Source organism: Narcine bancroftii, chromosome 2, assembly GCF_036971445.1.
Source record: "Narcine bancroftii isolate sNarBan1 chromosome 2, sNarBan1.hap1, whole genome shotgun sequence".
In the NCBI taxonomy this organism is placed as follows: domain Eukaryota; kingdom Metazoa; phylum Chordata; class Chondrichthyes; order Torpediniformes; family Narcinidae; genus Narcine; species Narcine bancroftii.
The window spans coordinates 103,380,140-103,401,332 of record NC_091470.1 but is presented as its reverse complement, the minus strand read 5'-3'; the positions used below and the strand labels follow the sequence as shown (position 1 = coordinate 103,401,332).

General features: G+C 47.3%; 1 protein-coding gene across 4 annotated transcripts in view; it reads right to left on the bottom strand.

The window, feature by feature from the left end:
- Nucleotides 1-720: 720 nt before the first annotated feature.
- The window catches only part of dmtn (dematin actin binding protein), a 136,427-nt gene continuing 115,954 nt past the window's right edge, over nucleotides 721-21,193 (bottom strand). For all 4 annotated transcript variants that reach the window (XM_069917781.1, XM_069917782.1, XM_069917783.1 and 1 more), the window contains 7 exons: nucleotides 20,582-20,687; nucleotides 16,998-17,062; nucleotides 12,857-12,911; nucleotides 8,753-8,760; nucleotides 7,604-7,669; nucleotides 6,445-6,525; nucleotides 721-1,984 (listed from right to left, as the gene is read on the bottom strand). In XM_069917781.1, coding sequence (XP_069773882.1) covers nucleotides 1,871-1,984; nucleotides 6,445-6,525; nucleotides 7,604-7,669; nucleotides 8,753-8,760; nucleotides 12,857-12,911; nucleotides 16,998-17,062; nucleotides 20,582-20,687 — 495 coding nt within the window. In that variant the 3' untranslated portion in view covers nucleotides 721-1,870. The remainder of the gene's footprint in view (nucleotides 1,985-6,444; nucleotides 6,526-7,603; nucleotides 7,670-8,752; nucleotides 8,761-12,856; nucleotides 12,912-16,997; nucleotides 17,063-20,581; nucleotides 20,688-21,193) is intronic.

The window sequence follows — 21,193 nt, the reverse complement described above, 5'->3', positions numbered from 1 at the left end:
AACGAGAGAGAACAAGAGACATTGACCATGAGACATAGGTTATTCAGCCCATCGAGTCTACCCCATCATTATATCATGAGCTGATACCTTTTCACCACTCGGTCCCCATTGCCCAGCTTTCTCCCAGTAATCTTTGATGCCCTGGCTAATCGGGAACCTATCAATTTCTGCCTCAAACACACCCAGTGATCTGTATGTTGCAGCAAATTCCTCAGATTTACTGTACTCTGGCAGAAGAACTGAGGAGAAGAGGTGAGATGAGAAAAGGAAAAGCAAAGGCCAAAAACAAGGTAGGAAGAGTGCAATATATGACCAGAGAGAGAAAAGAGACTGACCAAGAATCAGAGAGAAGATGATTTCTCTGTGGAACTATAACCAGTTCTCCCCAAACACGGTCCGAGTTGTGGGTTGTTTCATTTTGAATGTTTTGGTTCTCTGAAAATTAATAACACATGTTCGGTCCACAGAGAAGGCCATTAAAATCCCAGATTACACATTTGTTCAATTAGTTCTCTCTGTTGCACTGCTACCACAGTTCTGAACCATGTGGTGTAGTTTGCAGTGGTGCCAACCCCGGAGGTGGACGGCGCCTTGTGAAAGGAGTTTGCAACCAATGACTTACAGGGATTATCATTTTTTTCAGGTTTGAACAATTTTGTCTGGGGCTAAAACAAAAACAATTGTTATAGAGGGATGGTAGACATATACATTCCCATAGAATAATTTCACAGCAACTTTGGTTTATTTTTTTTCAGGATACAGATCTTAATGATATCATCTAATTTTTCCTTTTATAAACCACCAAATTCCAAGCCTTAAGGACACCACAACTTGTTGTATCCTCATACACACTAAAACAGTTGGAGATGAGGGCAACACAGTAAAGATCAGACAGTTTCCAATCAGCCTGACCTCAGCTGATCTGTCCTCTTATCTGCTACTTGTGAGAGAGCCATGTTAGAAAATCCCCTGCGGATGAAACCATTGGGGTGTGTGTGTGTGTGTGTGTGTGTGTGTGTGTGTGTGTGTGTGTGTGTGTGTGTGTGTGTGTGTGTGTGTGTGTGTGTGTGTGTGTGTGTGTGTGTGTGTGTGTGTGTGTGTGTGTGCGTGCGTGTGTGCATGTGTGTGTGCGTGTGAGATCATCTTAACTCAATTTTTTTGAATGAAGAGAGCAATCAGAAGATTTATTCTCAATCTGTGGGTCAATGGTGGATAACAAGCAAAAGAATACACATGGCTCATTATTGAGGAAAAGTGCTACTCACAAACTTTGGAATGTGTGCGAGTTTTTCTGACAAAACTCTGGAACACGTGAGAGTTTTTCTGACAAAACTCTTGAACACGTGTGAGTTTTTCTGACAAAACTCTTGAACGCGTGAGGGTTTTTCTTTCAAAATTCTGGAACACGTGGGAACTTTTCTGACAAAACTCTGGAACACGTGAGATTTTTTCTGACAAAACTCTGGAACAATTATTCCACCCTCAGCAAGGCCATAGTGACAATTGTGCTGATGAGATGGGAAATGGCTCTGCAAGAACAGAGCAGTGTCTGGGATCGTAAACTGTTGTCCACATGTGAAGAGCTTTCAACGCTATATGCAGGTTGTCAGCAGCTGCTTGGTGGCATTTTTGCCTCGTGGCCCAGGGGGAACAGTCAGCCCACACGATCTAAGTCAAAAACATCATAAGATCACCCGAGTTCCAATAATTAAGAATAAATTTCATAAAACGGAAGAGGAATAAAATAAAGTTCGGTAATTACTGATACTAATGTACTGATATATTGTTGGAATATCATCCAGCAAAAAGCAGGCTAGCCTCCATAAAGGGATAGGCTCGATAGAAGTTCTCGAAGCATTCTCCTCGCAGATTAAAAGAGACAAGCCTTCTTCTTTAGTTCAGTCCTTCTCCACTGGGGTAACATTTCAAACTCCTTTATTGTCATCCCAAAAACTTCCTGGAACTCCTCAGGAGATAGATGCCTCTGTTAAAGACAGGAATAAACACTGGTAAACCTCAAGAATCATCACATAAGAAATAAGAGCAGGAGTCGGCCATCTGGCCTGCTGAGCTTATTCTGTCATTCATGACTGATCTGATGATAGGCTCGTCTATACCGACCTGCCTTTTCCCCATATCCATTAATTCCCCTCCTATGTAAAAATCCATCCAACCTTGTCTTAAATATATGTACTGAGGTCACCTCCACTGCTTCGATGGGCAGAAAATACCAGAGTCTCCACCCTCTGGGAAAAGCAGTTCCTCCTCATCTCCATCCTAAATCTACTATCCTGCATCTTGAGGCTATGCCCCCTAGTTCTGGTCTCCCCACCAATGGAAACAACTTGCCTACCTCTATCTGATCTATGCCTTGCATAGTCTTGTATGTTTCTATAAGATTACCTTTCATCTAAATTCTTGCGAGTGCAGCCCCAGACGACTCATCTCTCCTCATGGGGTAAACCCTCCCATCTCTGGAATCAACCTGGTGAACCTCCACTGCACTGCCTCCAAAGCCTCAAGTAAGGGGACCAGAACTGCACTCAGTTCTCCAGAGGCGACCTCACCAGTACCTTGTACAGTTGCAGCATAACCTCCCTGCTCCCAAATTCCTTTGCAGTGAAGACCAACATTCAACGTCCCTTCTTGATCACCTGCTGCATCTGCAAACCAACCTTTTGCAATTTTTGCACATGCTCTCCCAAGTCCTTCTGCATGGCAGCGTGCTGCAATCACTCACCATTTAAATAATAATCTGATCTTCCATTTTTCATTCCAAAGTGGATAACCTCACATTTACCAACATTTTTCTCTATTTGCCCGACCCTTGCCCACTCACTTAACTTATCTATATCTCTCTGCAGACTCTCCGTATCCTCTGCACAATTTGTTTTTCCCACACTATTTAGTGTCATCGGCAAACCTGGATACACTGCACTCTGACCCCTCTTCAAATCTATGGAACCATTGTCCAACAAACCCCTAAACAGACCATTTTACTCTGAATGCCCTCCCTCCTCTGTTGATAGAAAAAGATCAACGGCAATTCCACAATCACCCAGCACTTGCTTCAATATCAACAGCCCACTGCACCCTCTCCTTCTCAGCCATTCACCCAAACACATGGGATCTAACCATGAACTTCCCCCGCTTCATTCCCACAGATCCTGACCGCCCATCACACGCCACTGCCACAGACTACCTGGAGGAAGTAGCCAGGTGTGAAAGAGGGGTTGGTCGTCTTTTTTTTTTTTAATTTTTTTATTTTTCACACCATAAATCACATTAACCATGGTACACACTTTTTACTTTTCACACATAAAAGAGAGGTTGGTCTTAATGTGAGAAGGTGAGTGGGTAAAGAGGAATAGAGAGGGAGTGAATGGGAGAGAGGCAAGGCGGAAGTGCAGAGAGAGGAGGGATGGAGGGGTGTGAATGGGAGGGAGAAGGTGGAGGTGAGGCTGAGAGGAGAGAGGAATGGACGGGTGTGAATGGGATAGAAGATGGAGGTGAGCAGGTAGGCAGAGAGGAGAGAGAAGAACGCAGGGGTGTGAATGAGAGAGAAGATGGAAGTGAGGTGGACAGGGTGAGAGAAGGGAGAAGAAGAACGGAGGGGAGTGAATGAGAGAGAAGGTGGAGGTGAAGCGGAGAGAAGAAGAATGGAAGGAAGGGACCAAGAGAAATGTATATTTCTTTTACATGAGGAGCTGCCTTTGTCAGGCTTGTTCAATGTCTTTATCCTATTCCTTCTAGGTCAGGAAAGTTCCCACACACACCTTCAAACCTAGCCCCAAGTACAGTACAACTTCCATGGAGCACAAATCAACTGATGCACCGGATACCATTGGCACAGGCGCCAACGACACAGCTCCTTTGCATAATGGTCTCTAGTGTTTTAAACAGAAACAGGAAGTGCAGGCATATCCCAGCAGGCTGTTGATATCAAAGCAAGAGAACCATTCGCTATTGTGGCCCTGTGCCCTTCACTAGAAAGGAAAGTGGTTTTCGGTCGAAGAAGGGAAGGGGAGGTGCATGGAACACAGGTTATAGGATGGTTGGAAATGGCTGGATTTTAACCCAATGGACTCCATGTCCTGGTTTTCAGGGACTACCAACAAATGCATATAATCTGTGATTTCATGGGAGAATGTATAAGGTTCTTACAGGCAGCACGGGATAAACCCTGCTTCTGATTGCTGGTGCTATAAATGTGTTGCACTAACCGCTATGCTGTTAAAAATGGCCGGAGTCCAAAGGGTGAACATCATTCCAGAGACCAAGCAGCTGAACTGTAATATCGAACTCCCTGCCTTTACCCATCACAGGAGGAACCAGCTCTTCCTGCAGTCCTTTCTGTGCCAGCTCTCTGTACACGTGAGGTATGGCCCTGAACATCAGGTAACATCTTATCAGCCAACCACACCACTTCCGCCCACCTGACCTTCCCTGCACCCCCTCAGATTCACCCTCGCCTCCCGGCCACCCAGACCAATGCATCCCAGTCCTAATGATGGGCTCTTCATTTGAAATGCTTCTCTCCCCGCAGTCACTGACCAACTTGGTGGGTTGTTTCTCCATGCAGTCACACTTGGGCAGAGCTTTTCTGATTCTTTCCCAGTCTGCAGGGCAGACCCCACTGCCTTCCCAGAAGCGACATGGGTCACAAGATGTACCATGCTGGTGATCACGGCTACTTCCACCCACCCGATCATACCTTCATCCCCTCCCCCACCAACAACTACTCTCTGAATGAAACACAAAGCAGATGATGTGATTGTAGTTAAAACACACCAAAATGCTGGAGGAACTCAGCCAGTCTCACAGCATCCGCAGGAGAAAAATATTGCCAACTTTTCAGGCCTGAGCCCTTCTTCAAGGAATAGGCAGAGTCCAGAACAACAAAAGGTGTTAATTGGAAACAGAGAGGTGGAAACAGACGTCTGGAAACAGACGTCTGGAAACAGACGTCTGGAAACAGGGGAGTGGAAACAGGGGAGTGGAAACAGGGGAGTGGAAACAGGGGAGTGGAAACAGGGGAGTGGAAACAGGGGAGTGGAAACAGGGGAGTGGAAACAGGGGAGTGGAAACAGAGGGGTGGAAACAGAGGGGTGGAAACAGAGGGGTGGAAACAGAGGGGTGGAAACAGAGGGGTGGAAACAGAGGGGTGGAAACAGATGTCTGGAAACAGGGGAGTGGAAACAGACGTCTGGAAACAGGGGAGTGGAAACAGACGTCTGGAAACAGGGGAGTGGAAACAGAGTGAGAATTGATTTTGTCTGTGTGAAGAGACAAAAGGGACAAAGGGGGAGAGACAGAGCTGGAGGAAAGCGATTTGGGGGTGGGGTTGGGGTGGTGGAGGAAAGAAGGGGAGGAGTTTTAATGAAAGCCAGAGAAGTTGATGTTAATGCCATCTGGCTGGAGGGTGCCCAGAAAGAAGATGAGGTGTTGTTCCTCCAATTTGTGGGTAGTCTCAGTCTGACTGTGGTTTCTACTTGCTGTCCTGATTTCGGTAAAGAGGAACAGATCCAGACACCAACTGCTTCTCTCCCCCCCAGTAGCTGCCTGACCTGCTGAGTTTTTCCAGTGCTTTCTGGTTTTCTTTCAGAAGTTCCTTTGTTTTTTCGATTGTCATTCATTATTTTAAAGGCAATCACAGCCTTCAAATCGACAAGATTGACACAGAATGGGACCATCACCAATGGGGGAAGTTCAGCCTGATTTTCCAATGCTCTTAAATTCGCTTCTTCAGATTCACCTCCGAAAGTTAAAAGTTGACTTGCATTTCCAGGGGTTGGTGGTGAAGGCTGGTACAATAAGGACATTTAAAAGACTCTTAGCCGGGCACATGAATGAGAGGAAAAATAAGAGAAGTTTGCATAGGTCAGCACAAGATTGTGGGCCAAAGGCCTTGTACTATGTTGTAAAGTTCTATTTTCTGTGTTCCTTCATCTCTCAGCCCACCTCCTCCAACTCTCCCAAGCCTCCCTCTTCGGGAAACGCAGGATTGAACACACAAGTTCACTCGAGGCCAAGCCCACCATTTGTAAAAGGCAAACTTCCCCGCTTCTACATTTCAAATTCAAGAATCTTACCAATACAACGTTTCCGTATCCTACCACCCACAGAGACTTCCCTCAGATCCTCTCTCTGTGTAACCTTTAAATTGAGTTTACTCTTCCATCCAAAAGGAATCATCATGTCCGCCTGCATTCCTTTCACCCCCCCGAATCTCCTTCTCACCATTTTCCCTGCTCTCTGCAGGTTGATTTGCTGCTTTAGAGATTGGACAGTGAAGTCAAATAAGATGCCGTGGAGGAGGTGACTGATAGTGGACCAACTGTTTCCTGACTATTGTCTTCAGGAGATCATTCCCGGTCCCTGCAGGCCATTGTTCCTTAGTTTAGTTCTGGTTTGTTGAGGCTGGTCTTTTATTCTTGCCCTTACCTCTAGCCGTGGTCTGTCCACCCCTTGAGGCAGGATGACGTTTTTCACACTGCTTGCCTTCAGCAATTCATATGGGTAAATCTGTATGGGCAGTGCATGTAACACAAGTAATTACAAGAGTCAAATACAAAATTCTGCAGACAACGTGGATGAAGTAAAAACCCAATTCTGGAGAAACAATGTTCCTGATATAGCAAAGTAATGATACATACCCAATGTTTTGGGCTAGAGCCCTTCATCAAGGTATGAGCAAAATGTAGGCAAATGTCTGAATAAAATAGTGGTGGAGGAGGAGCAGGGCAGGAGGTAATAGATCTCCTATCCTCCAGCCCTCCAATCCCTTCCCTCTCCATTCACAGACCCATCCTCCCTTGCTGCTGTGCCCTCCCTCTCCTATCCACCTATTACCTCCTGCCTGTGGGCCAATGCCCCTGCTCCCACCATTTTGATTGAGCACCTGACTACATTTTGCTCATACTTCGATGAAGGCCTGAAACGTTGCTCATCTTTACCTTTGCGACATAAAGTACACTGCTTCACCTGCTGAGTTTCTCCAGCTTTGCGTTTTTACAATTAATCTCTCAAATTTCCAAGCGTATGCAAACCGGGGAATTTTCCTGAATTAAGGGACCCTCCTTCGAGCAGGTCGGGTGTAGTGCCCAGGATTTGCCCTGGTCGATCACCCCCAGGTACTGGCTTACCGCATAGTTCCCTGGAAGTGGGACACAGGTGGGCATGGTGATGAAGAGAGTGCTCCTGCCTCTTTAATAAGTTGCAGCGGGACAAGCCACTGGTGGGCATGGGCTTGGATTGTGTGCATTCCATCCCCATGTTAAAGGAAGGATGAGATGGTACTGGAAAGGGTACAGAGGAAACTCAGCAGGAAGTTGCCTGCAGGAGAAGGGAAGTGTTTGGACAGGTGAGGCAGAGAAGCGAAGTAGCTAAGCTGATTAAGGTCAGAATCCTTCTCCCAAACTCAGGGTATCAAATACAAAGTGGGTCGAGGTTTTGAGTGAGAGCGAGGAGAGGAGTTGATAGCAGAGGAGGTGAAATTAGATACAGTCACTGGACAAAGCAGGGTAGAGAGGAATTATGGTCCAGGGAAGGGGCAAGGGGGAACAACAGGGAAGGCAGAGTGACCGAGAGGGCCAAGACTGACCTTCTGCTCCAACATGGAGGGTAACGAGGTGCCTCTGTCCATTCTGCCCATCTGGGAGTCTCCGTTCTAGGAAGAGGAAGTAAGACAAGTCCACTCTAGAGGATCAACTCACTCCGGTCCCACCCCCATCTTCACCCTCTCACTCCACCCCCAGCTCAACCCCTACCCCCCACCACCACATCCATCACCATCCCACCCTAACTCCAACCCCCACTCCTTCCCCATCATCATCCCTTCACCATCTCCAACACCCCCATCCCTCCCCTCACCAGCCCCACCCACACATCCATCCCCACCCTCACCCCACTCCAAACCCTACCCCCACCCGCATCATCATCCTTTCACCATTTCCAACACCCCATCCCACCCCAATGCTCCCCTCACTCATCACCAGCCCCAGTCACACACCCATTGCACCTGCCCCTACCCTCACCCCTGCCCTCAACCCACCTCCAACCCCACACCCCACCCTTATCCTCACCCTCACGACATCCAAGCTATAGCTGGACACAGCCTCCATGTGTGGAGAACCAAGCATTGCACAGTTGTACCCTGTCGTCCCTGCTCCTGTATGCAGGTCCCTGACCGATGCTCCACACACCTTCTTCAACATCCTGTCTCCCTGCACAACACTTGTTTACATGGATCAGTGCCTGCTCCGACATCACGAAAACTGTCTACACTATTACAAGTAACTTTTGTTTGCACGAAGGTTACAGTGAATATTTGTTATCTATCTGTTGTCTTTATAGTTTTCATTGTAATCACCTGGCGGCAGGAAGTAAGAACTTGGGGACAGGGTGCAAGCTCCTCACCTTCCTGTCAATACATTGCTCAGTGGTCACAGACATAGCTCGGGAGCTGGCCAACCCCCTCCTTCTTTACCTTCAGTTTCCTCATCAGCTCTCCGCAGCTTGTGCCATCAGTTCCACTCATCCCCTTTGCCCAATCACTGACCTTCCCTTTTATTCTTTCTGACTGCACCTTAATGTTAGTTCCACTTTGAACTTTTTTGACATGGATCAGAACCATGAACTGACGGTCTCAGTCTCCCGAGCCTTTCCACCGCTCTCTGCTTTGATTCAACATTTTGACATCCGACCGGTCTGGTACAAGGCGTATAGTCCAGAGGAGGTATCGATCACTTACCTGGATATCTGCAGGAACAAAAGAATGAGAATAGCAAAGGATTCTAAAAATACTCCCAAAACTGAGTTTTCCAAGTCTCTCAGAAAGAGGCAACCATTGCAAAGACAGAGCTGAGAGAAAACGAGACAGAAATTGCGACAGATAACAAGACATCATTCAAGTAGACATGAGGGGAAGACAAATTAATTTTTTTTTAAATTTAGACTGACAGCACAGCAACTGGACCTTCCAGCCTATGAGCCTGTGCTTTTTAAATACTCCAAATACCCCCATATGTTTTGGGAGGAAGCCGGAGCACCCAGAGGAAACCCACGCAGATATGGAGAGAATGCACAAACTCCTTACAGACAGCGCTGGATTCAAACCCGGGGTCGCTGGCACTGTAACGGCATTGCTCTAACCGCTACACTGCTACATTTTAGAAAGAGAAAAGCTTAACATTGCAGACAACGATGCTCATACTTGATGTTTTGTGATTGGATCTTTGGAGGAGGTTAAGGGATACGATAACCATAGAACATTACAGCACAGAAAACAGGTCTTTCGGCCCTTCACGGCTGTGCTGAACTATTATTCTGCCAAGTCCTACTGTCTTGCACCATAGCCCTCCATACCCCTCCCATACAGGAAATTCTTCTTAAAGGTGAAAATTGAGCCCACATTCATCTTTTTCAGGTCATTCCACACTCCCACCACACTCTGGGTGAAGAAGTTCTCCCTAATGTTCCTTCTAAACCTTTCCCCTTTCACCCTTAACCCATATCCTCTGTGGAGATAATCTACCTACATTTACTCTGTCTATCCCCCTCATAATTTTAAATAACTCCATCAAATCTCCCCTCATTCTTCTACGCTCCAGGGAATAAATTTCTAACCTGTTTAACCTTTCCTTGTAGCTCAGTTCCTGAAGTCCTGGCAACATCCCAGTAAATCTTCTCTGCACTTTTTCTATTTTATTGATATATTTTCTGTAGTTAGGTGACCAAAACTGCACACAATACTCCAAATTTGGCTTCACCAATGTCTTATACAACTTTACCATAACAACCCAAATCTTATTCTAAATACTTTGATTTTGGAAGGTTCAATATGCCATTTTTAGATTTCAAATTTAGATATACAGCTCGGTTAACGGGCCATTTCGGCCCACGAGCCCATCCCCCCAACTACACCACACCCCGATAAGTTTCAAATGATGGGAGGAAACTGGAGCCCCTGGGGAAAACCCATACAGACATGGGGAGAATGTACAAACTCATTACAGAGAGCATGGGATTCAATCCTGATTGCTGGCACTGTAAAGGCATTGCGCTAACCGCTACACCATCACTGTGTCTGTGGTGGTACACCACCAGCCTACTGCAGGGGGCAACCTCTGTACCTGCAGGAGTGTTAAGGGGACAGGACAACACCTGGCCGGCTGTCAATCAGTTAGTCTGAATGGATCAAGCCCACCCGGTCAGGTGTCAATCACCCTCTGGGATATAAACCTGCGCCGGCCTCCTGAGGCCTCACTCAGAGTTGCTGCAGCCACAGCCAGCCTGGCTCTGTGGAAGTCTTTGTGGATTAAAGCCTGTTGTACAGTCTTTATCTTTGTGTGTGTCTGATTCTGGCTAACAGTGTACCACAGTGTCAAAACTCACTCCTCATGTGGAATATTTTAGTGTGTGTTGACACGGTTTCCTCAAAACCAAGCAGCTATCTGTTCACCAAGTAAATATTCTAACACATGGACAAGCCTGCCTTCTGCCAGCAATTCCTGACACACTCTGGATTTGAGGAAGTTTCCAGTTCCATTAAGACAGCCTGTGTCAGCTACACTGGTGGAGACTGGATGTAAGCAGTCTGCATGTTCACTGCCCAAGTCAATAAATCGTAACATTGAGAAAATGGAAGGGAAGATTTACGTCCTTAAGCATTGTCATTGGCCCTTCAGTTCTGGTGATGTCATCGTTGTCGAGACAACAGGTCAGTATCCTCAGTATCCCACAGTTCAGGCATGTTGTTTCCCTCCCTCTGCCTCATGTATCTACCAACCAACCACACACAAAGCATCGTGTCACCCTGACAACCCAAGCACAGACATTCCCTCTGCTCACTACACCCCCGGGGTGCACCCCAGGTCTCAGGAAGGAGCATTAACTCCATGCTTCTGCCACCTGGCTCACAGAGTCATTCCCACTTTTACTTTTATTGCAAATTTTTAACATTTGCTTTAGTTTGATTTTCTACAACAATTGGCAAGGAATTCGTCAGAGTGATATGTTGAAAGCCAGCTACAGCCTTGGCGGTGGAAGGAGGAACATGAGCTGAGATCCCTGCACAATGTTCCCTTTCACCATGCACAGTTCCCCATCTACTTTAATATCCACAGCACATTAGTCCGTCGGGGAGGGGGGAGATCCCTCCGCTCACCAGGAGAGATCCCTCAGTCTGTCGGGGGCAGATCCCTCAGTCAGCAAATCTCTCTGTCTGTTGGGGGCAGATCCTTCCGTCCATCAGGGAGATGTCTCCATCCATCAGGAGGAGATCCCTCTGTCCTTCAGAGGGGAGATCCATCAGTCTGTCAGGGAGCTCCCTCCGCCCATCGGGGGAGATCCCTCCACCTATCAGGGGAAGATCCTGCCACCCATCATCCCTCAGCAACTATTTCAGGTTGAAGATTGACTAAGTTTTGTAATGTTAATAAATCTTTCCTCAACAGCAATAACTCTGGGGTGATTCTCGCTTTCAATGCAATGGGAGAGTGCAATGCAATTGTTAACAGTTCAAATGTCTAGTGGTGAGATGTGTTCAAATAAAAAAAAATAGAGCATTTAGAGAAGCACAGTCTTCTCAGGGATAGTCAGTATGTGTTTGTGAGGGGCAAGTCATGTCTCACAAGCCTAATGGAGATTTTGGAGCAGGTAACAAAAGAAATTGATGAAGGTAGGGCGGTAGATGTGCTGTATATGGATTAAAACATGAAAGTTTGCAGACACTGTGATTAAAGTAAGAACACAACGCTGGAGAATCTCAGCAGGTCAATCAGTGTACATTATATAGCAAAAATAAAGATACATAATCAACGTCTTAGGCTTGAGACCTTCATCTAGCAAAATGTAGACAGGCATCCAAACAAAATGGTGGGGGAAGGGGTAGGGAGAGGAGCACAGACACTCAGGTGGGAGATTATAGATGGATAAGGGAGGGAGGGCACACCAGCAAACAGGGGAGGGGGAAGGCTCTATGAATGGAGAGGGAAGGGGGTGGAGAGCTGGAGGAAAGGAGACAGAGGGAAGCGGGAGGACAGGGAGTAGGCTAGCAGAAACCGGAGAAGTCGCTGTTAATGCCATCCGGTTAGGGAGTAGTGTATATGAATTTCAGTAAGGCATTTGACGAGGTCTCCCTTGGGAGTCGTTCAGAATGAGGCATGGGATCTATGGAACCTTGGCCCTGTGGATTCAGAACTAGTTTGCCTGCAGAAACAGAACGTATTCTACCTGGAGGTCAGTGACTAGTGGTGTTCTGCAGGGCCGTGACCCCTGCAGATTTTTATGTGATTTTTATAAATGACATGGCTGAAGAAGTAGAGGGGATGGATCAGTAAGTTTGCAAATGATACAAAGGTTGTAGATGTTGTGGATAAAAGGTAAAGGTTCCAGTATTGTCACATAATACTACATGTAGAATCAAACTACATACATGAAATTCTTTAACTTTGTCTACTGTAAGGCAGACAGAGTTGCCACTTTGTCCAGGTTGTCATAGGTTACAACAGGATATAGAGTTAGGCAGAAAAGTGCCAGATGGAAATTTGGATGTAACCGTGAAGTGATGCAATTTGGAAGGTCACATGAAGGCAGAGTAACTGGGGTGGAGTAACAGGGTAGGTAATCAAGGGAGATAAATGGAGGGAGATCATTAAGGGAGATATCAGGGAGGGAGATAATCAGGGGGAATAACTGGGGGTGGATATTGGGGGCAGTAATCAAAGAGGTAATTGGGGGGAGTAATCAGAGGTGCGGGATAATCCAGCAAAGCAGTCTCTGGGTGTCAGTGGCTAATCAATAGAGAGGTCAGGGCTATGTCCCACAGAGAGAAGATGTCCAAGACAGTGCCTACCTGCACTGCTGCACTTATACTGCCGGTGAGGTGGGGTGAGGTCAGCCGATTGCAACTAGGAGCAAAGACACCAATTAACATTCAGCAAATCCCACACGTTACCACAGTTACCACAGTTAAACAACAACCCCCCACCCGGTTCCAGCGCGGGGTCCGTAGGGCAGTGGAGTCACTGAGGAGTAGGCAGGTTTAGCCATGGCACAGAGGCCAACCTTTGAGTTTTATAGCCTTAAACAGGCTGTTGAGATAATAAGGGAGATCTGGCCCAGCATTGACAGCATCTTGCAGCTACATAAACCTTCAGTCAGGCTAAACTAGGACACTGGACAACATGGTGTTTCAGAAAGATTTGCTTCCTAAAAGAAAATTGGGGATCATGATAGACAACTTCACAAAGATAATTTCAGATTCATTGGATCATGTAGGAAGCTGGAGAAACATTAAGTTAACTTAGATTAAATGTAGCCTGTTTAATTGCATCACGATGTTTACTCATTGCGTTACTTCAACTGATCTAAAAATGTTTTGCAGCTGATTTCCATTTGTACTCAACATCTGATCTCTCGTGTCAGCGTCCAATGATCGTCGGCCAGTGTTGATGGATTCCAGTTGCCCCGATACCCCTTTTCCACGGTCGCAATGTCCTGGTGTAACCTTTCACCATGTCCGTCACTGACTGCACCAAGATCAGCAGGGAAGACGTCCAAGTGCGAACGCAGAAAATGAGTTTTCATTATGTTACATTTCATGGTTTTGTAGGGTTGAAGCATGTTGTCAATGAGCTGGATGGAGTTTGCTGCCAAGAAAATTCTCAACAATGTCTTTAAGTATGCCCAGGCCTAATATAACATTTGCAAAGCCCAGACATGTTTGGACTGACCAAAACAACTTGCTTTGTACTAGTAGTCTTAAAATATCACAAAAATAGATATCTAAAAAATGGTGCATGATATGAAATTATTTAAGGTGGTTTTTATGATCAGCGGCCCAAAATTCATGAACTACACCCAGAAGTGTCCAGGGAGCAAAACCTTCGTTGTCCAGTGTCACAGGAAGGATGTGGGACTGAAGAGGTTTCCCAGGATGTTGAAGCTCAATGCAATGTGCTGGAAGAACTGAAAGGTCGAGAGCATTAGTCGAAGATATAGGATGGTCGTCTCTTCGAGCCAGAGCCTTCATCAGGAAGTTGTGAAACACGAAAGTCTGCAGACGCTACAATGGTAGTAAAAACGCAGAAATGCCGGAGGAACTCAGCAGGTCTCGCAGCGTCCATAGGAGGTAAAGATGTGTCACCGACGATTCAAGCCTGGGCCCTTCCCACAAGGCACAACCAAAAAGCAGGGCGGCGTCTGGATGAAGACTGGCCAGGGTTGGAGTTCAAACCAATAAGTGGCATTAATTGGATGTTATAAGAGGAAAGACGAGAATCGATTTTGGCTCTGTGAAAGGAGATGGAAGGAAAAAGGAGAGAGAGAGAGAGAGAAAGATTGGGGAAAGGTGCCAGGGGAAGGTGGGGGGGTGGGTTAAACAGAAACCAGAGAGTCGAGGTTAATGCCATCCAGTTGGAGGGGGCCCAGATGGAAGATGAGGCGCTGTTCCTCCAATTTGTGGATGGTCTCACTCTGGCAGTCCACAAGAACATGGATAGACAGGTCAGCAAGGGAATGGGATGGGGAATTACAACCTGAGTCAAGAAAGGCTCAAGCCTGAAATGTCAAGCTTATAGACAATGTGAGATCTGTTGAGTTCCTCCAACACTTCAGTGTTTTTAACATCACAGGACGTTGCCCAGTTTAATTAATGGGTGTGAGTTGTTGGGGGGGGGGCGGGGTTCGAACAAACTTGGGTAGTTTTCTCTGGAGCATCGGAGGCAGGGGTGGGGGAGGGGTCTTGATAAAGGATTATAAAATCATCACACACCAGAGTTCATGGGGTGAGGTGGAGAGAGTTTAAGGGAGACGTGTGTGGCATATATATTACACAGAAAGTGGTCAGTGCCTAGAGCGGGCTGTCAGGAGTGGTGTAATAGCAGTGTTTAAGAAGTGTTTAGATCAGTGGTTCTCAACCTTTTTCTTACTTAAGTAACCCCTATGCTATAGGTGCTCTGTGATTGGTAAGGGATTGCTTAAGGAGGTACGTGGGTGGAAAGAAAAAGTTTGAAACCCACAATTTTAATTGTACCTAATTGACTTGTTATGTGCGTGGTTTCATAACTCCAAAGGAAATGGGCCAATGACAATTTTTCTCAAGCAAAATATTTCAGTAACAATTGGGTCTAGAGCAGGGATTCTCAACCTTCCCATCCCTCCTCAAACAACCCCTTACTAATCACAGAGCACTGATGGCACAGGGATTACTTAAAGTGGAAAGAACCATTGATCTAGATGGACTCCTAAACATGAAAGGGATGGTAAGATATCTATCTGGTGCAAGCACAAGCGTTTTAGTTGATTTCGACATCATGTTCAGCACAGACATGTGGGCCAAAGGCCTGCTCCTCTGCTGTCCTCTTCTGTGTTCTTTCTCAGACTCTCCTCGTGAGTGAAACGTTTCATCCCAGAATCTCTTCAGTGAGTCTCCTCTGCACCCTCTCCAGTGCTGTCACCTCCTTCCTACAGCGTGGTGACCAGGACCACACGTAATGCTCCAACTCAGTCATGGTTAGTCCACTCTGTTACAGTGCCAGGGATCGGGACCGGGGATCAAAACCAGCACTGTCTGTAAGGAGTTTGCATGTTCTCCCTGTGTCTAAGTGGGTTTCCTCCCACCCTTCAAACCGTAACGTGGGTATAGGACAATTAGGGCAGCATGGGTTCATAGGGCAAAAGGGCCTGTTACTGTGCTATATGTCTGAATTTTAAAAAAAAGCAAATAACCTCCTGGCTCCTGTATTTGATGAAGGACAGTATCTCAGGTGCTGCGTGAACCCTGTCACCACCCGGCACTGCTACCTTCAAGGGGATTTGGATTTTCCCACCAATGTCCATGTTCGTCAATGCTCTCCAGGACCAGCCCATTCACGATGAAAGGCCCAGACTCATTCGTGTTCCCACAGTTATTGCTTCAGCTGCCACTTCCCAACCGACCCACCAACACATCTATGTCCCCATGTCACTGTACACGATCCACCACCTCCCCCAATCCACATCTCATCCCCTGACAGTGATGGTTGAATGTGGAACTGGGGCACTTCAGGGACAGGCCCTTCGGCCCACGCAGGCCATGATGACATGTTCAAACCAATCCCATTGGCTGGCAGTCTATCACCTCCATTCCCTGCCTGTTAGTGAAGCTATCTAAGTACCTGCTAAACATTGCTGGCTGACCTGCTTCCATCACCACCCCAGCAATATGTTCCAGTCACCCACCACTCTCTGTATACCCTTTATACTTTCTCCCCTCTCACTTTAAAGAAACACTCTGAATTTAACCCTCTGATTTTAATTGTCCTGGGGAGATTCATTGGTGCAGGAATAAATTACTTTTAATTTTACAGCAAGGTAACAGGTCCTTTCAGCCTACGAGCCCGCAACCCTACAATCCCCGGTACGTTTTAAAGGAAAACACAGGGAAAATGTGCCAACTCCTTACAGACAGCGTGGAATTTGAACCCCAGTCCCAATCGCTGGCGCTATAACAGCGTGGCGCTAACTGAAACACCCGCCTTCAAGGGGAGAATCTCTCCCATCCTGGTGCAGCTGAGTATGATGTGAATCTGAATGCAGCAAACTGGTAATGTGTCAACATTGGGAGCTCAGATCACTAGCACTGCACGGATCGACACCAGACCACCCTCGCGTCACATCCCCAACCTGCTGCCGCCCCCTTCCAATGTCAGGAGCACCAACGCTGACCATCAGTCAGTGCTGTCACTGTGAGCTCACAAGAGGCACTCTGTCTTGCGTAGGCGTGGCTGGGGACAACCCGATATTCTTGGATGCTGTGGAACGTTGTGATTCTCCATCACAAAAGTTCCACCACCGGGAACTGTCCTGAGAAAGCGAACCCTGATTCGGTTCGATTGCAACTCCGGCCTTCTGGTATGTCATCTCTGTGTCAGGGCATGCAAACGCCCCCTTGTACAATGCTCTGCCGCGACTCAGTCTGTTCGCAACAGCACAGGCGTGGAGTCGTAGCTTACCCTGTGGAGCCCATTTCTGCCGTGGCCGGGGAGGGAAGGAGATTTGGGTGCTGATTCATGTGGGGCTGTGGAAGAAAAACGTTCAGATTATCAGTCACATTTTTAATACATTTAACTTAAAGCAAATTATCCATTAAGTGTCAATTTCTTGTCATGCAATAAAGAGAGTGCAATATTACACGGAATTTGTTTTCGACTGCCATAAGGCAGACAGGTTCACCGTTAGCAACAATTAGAATCAGAGACAGAGAAGCAAAAGAGAGTCCCCCCCCACCGAGCCACCATATCCGTGGATTTTCCTCAAGCGCTTCCACAGCCCCCACAGTCACACAGAGTCCAGCCCGAGCTCCAGAACCGAACCCCTGAAACGTCCAGCATTCTCCGCCCTCTCTTGTATCCCAGTTCAGTTACTGGGTCAGTCAGTCTCGAGCCAGTCTCCAGCAGACCGCAGCCTGGTGTGAATCCAGTCACCAGAAGCCCTCAGCCTGCGCCGGTTCCTCACCTCGAGTCACCAACAGTCCGCTACCTGGGTGTTTCTTCAACCGCAAAACCCCTCACCAGTCCACTGCCGTGGTCACCCCCCCCCCCCATCATGAGTTATCGCTTCTCAAATGGAGGAGTGGTCTCCTGGTGCCCTGCTTCCCTGGAGTCTGTAAGCCCTCATGGCTGCTGCCAATCATAGGCGCAGACCTCACGATCTCAGTATTTTTAAATAAAACAACCACAAGCAATTTAAAGCCTGATCAGCAACGATGACAGTCGGACTGGATGGTTGGACCACACGGGAGAGCTGTGACTCCACTCCCCCACTCTCTGCGGGTCCGCACCAGCGGCTACGCTGCCATTACAGCGGCTCTGACAGAGCTGTCATTTTATTTTTATTGACACATCCTGAAACGTTATATCCATCAGTACAATTTCACTGGACAACAAATATTTTCAAAAGGTTTTCTTTCTGCAAAAAAATTGGGGATTAAGACAGACACCTTCAAGCTGAACACAAAGATAATTCCAGATTTGCTGGATCACGTAGGAAGTTGGAGAAACATTAAATTAACTTTTATTGAATTTAGCCTGTTCAATTGCATCACGATGCTGGCATGTTGCGTTAGTTCAACTGACCTAAAAAATGTTTTGCCGCTGATTTTCGTTTGTGCTCAGCATCTGATGCCTCTCGTGTCAGTGTCCAACAATGGTCGGCCAGTGTTGATGGATTCCAGTTGCCCTGATGCTGCTTTTCCATGGTCACAATGTCCTGTTGAAACCTTTCACCTTGTCCGTCATTGACTGCACCAGGACCAGCAGGGAAGGAGTCCAAGTGCAAATGCAGAAGATGAATTTTCAGTGATATGGTTGAAGTACCTTGTCAATCAGATGGATGTAGTTTGGTGCCAAGAAAATTCACAACAACGTCTTTAAGCATGCCCAGGCCTAAGACAACATTTGCAAAGCACCTGCACTAAGTAGGGATGCTTGGACTGATCAAAATATTTGATTTCTGGGCAATATACCAGTAGACTTAAAATATCACAAAAATGGTATGTGATAGGAAATTTTTAAGGTGAATTTTGTGATCAGCAGCCCAAAATCCATAAAATGCACTCAGAAGTTTTCCGGTAGCAAAATCTTCGTTGTTCAGTGTTCTTTGTTCTTCCCTTTTGAAAATACTTTTGCTGAACCATCCCTCCATGACTAATTGGAGGCAGGCAGAATGGTCCAGCATGAACATGGGTCCCTACAACCCACTCCATTTCTGCCAACCTGTCTACCCTGATCCATTCGTTCCCATATTCCTCCACTCCTCTCCCATCCCATCCTCCTCCTGACAGAGGTCACAGCCTCTCTGGACAGCTTCTCAAATTATGCCCCAGGATGCAATCCCAAGATTGAGGGCAAACACGTGAGGTGACCCAGGAAGGTTCACGTGGTCTGGACCGAGAGACATCGGGGAACAGTCAGACAGGGCAATAAAAATTTTTTTTAAAAATTAAAATAAAAATTTTAAAGATCGGCTGGGATATCCACAGCCACTTTACCCAGTTGTTGGTTTCTGAGCACCAGAGCTGAGGTGCGATCAGGCCCTGGAACAGTGGCCAGGAAGGACCAGGAGGTGCCTTGGTCAGGTTATAAAGTAATCTGGAACGCCCCCTCAAAGTCAACCAGGGAGATGAACAGGGGCGTGCATTGGGAAGTCAGGGATTTGACTGTGAAGGGTTTCGACCACAAACATTAACGTTGGGCAGCACGGTTAGTGCAACGCTGTTACCGTGCCAGTGACTGGGATTCGAATCCGGCGCTGTCCGTAAAGAGTTTGCTCGTTCTCCGCGTGTCTGCGCGAGTTTCTGCCGAGTGCTCAGGTTTCCTCCCACCATTCAAAACATACCAAGATTGTAGGTCAATTGGGTGTAATTCGGCGGCATGGGCTTGTGGACAGGAAGGGGTGAAACATGATAGGCTGCAGATTCTGAGATTGTAAAGCACCAAAATGCTGGAGGAACTCAGACAGTCTTTTCAGCATCCATAGGAGACAAAGATATGTTGCCGATGTTTTGGGCCTGAGCCCTTCAAGGGAAAATCAGAAAAGGCAGAAGCAGGAGGGCCCGTTACTGTGCTATATGTCTAAATGTTTTTTAAAATTGCCTACCCTCACTGAGTTCCTCCAGCAGACAGCTCTTCGCCATCTCTGCTCCCCCTCCTCGACCTGCCAAGACAGCAAAGGCCCACATTGCCTCTCCAGCCTTCCCTGCTCCTTCCTTTCCTAAGGGATACTCCCCTCACTGCAGACAGAATCTGGGTTGTGCCCAGACTGCACTCAGTGGCCACTTATTTACAAAGCCAGAGCTGCTGTAAAGGCAGTGGAGCTGCGGAATCGTGGAGAGAAGGGAGTGAAGACGCAGCGCTCCCCCTCTGGGTCCAACCACCCAATCCGACTGCTCTCGGCTCTAAACGGCCTGTTAAAATCCTGGACTCTGTTCATAGCAGCGGTCACATGGGGTTGCAGTCTCTGGGGGAGCAGGAAACAGGGAGACCAACTCCCCCCCCCACCTCCCGGTTGGAGAAGGAGAAGCAGAGGAGACAACCCATCGGATGGTGATCACAGCAGTGGACCAGTGAGGGGCTCTGAGGCTGAAGAACACATAGGTGGTGAGCCGTTGGCCACTCGAGGTGAGGCACCCACGCAGGCTGTGAGCGACTGAGGTCAAGGGACTCGCACCAGGACTGCGGACTGCTGGAGACTGGTGGAAGGGGTACCAGGTATCGGAACCGGGATACAAGAGAGCGCTGGAGGCTTCCTGGTTGTGTTGGAGGTGTGCATCTGGAGCACTGGTTCCCGATGATTTGGACTGAAGACTGTGCGAGCGCTGGAGGCAAATTCGCCGACACTCAGTGACTTTGGTTGGGTTGGGGGGGGGGGAGGGAGAACTCTCTTTTGCTTCTTTCTCTGATTGTAAGGGGGCACTGGGCAATTTTTTCTGATGATGAATATTTATCTGCCTTACGGTTGACTAAAAATAATCTTGAAAAACACTGAGACCCCAAACACAACCAAACCTCCAGCACACTCAGCGTCCAGTGACCCTTACAGAAACTCCTGGTGGTCCTGTCCGGCAACGATCGAGATTTCCGCCCTCGCCGCTTCGACACCTCCAACTCCTCTTTCAATATCATCTTTCCGAGGCCAGACTGGATCTGGGGAACAAGCAGATGAACGCCGCTGTGGTAAACCCTTCAATGTGGTGGGAGGGGGGCGTCCATTGGAATGCGTATCCAAGGTTCATGGGTGAGGGTTGCGTGCTTGTGTATTGGCATTTTGGATGTGTAAATTATTCCAAATTATATTGACATATTTATTTTAAATTATACCTTTATGTATGTATGTATGTGACTATTACATGGTGCGTAATGTGTTTGTATGTCTCTGCAAAGTGGTCCGGAGAAAGGCTGTTTCGTCTGCTTGCAGTCAAATTATTTTTTTTAAGACATACAGCACGGTAACAGGTCCTTTCAGTCTATGAGCCCGTGCTGCCAAATTATACCCAATTAACCTACAAACCTGGTACGATTTGGAGGTTGGGAGGAAACTGGAGCACCTGGAGGAAATCCACGCAGACACGGGGAGGACGTACAAACTCCTTATTGACAGCGCCGGAATCGAAAACCGGGTTGCTGGCCCTGCAATAGAGTTGGGCTACTCT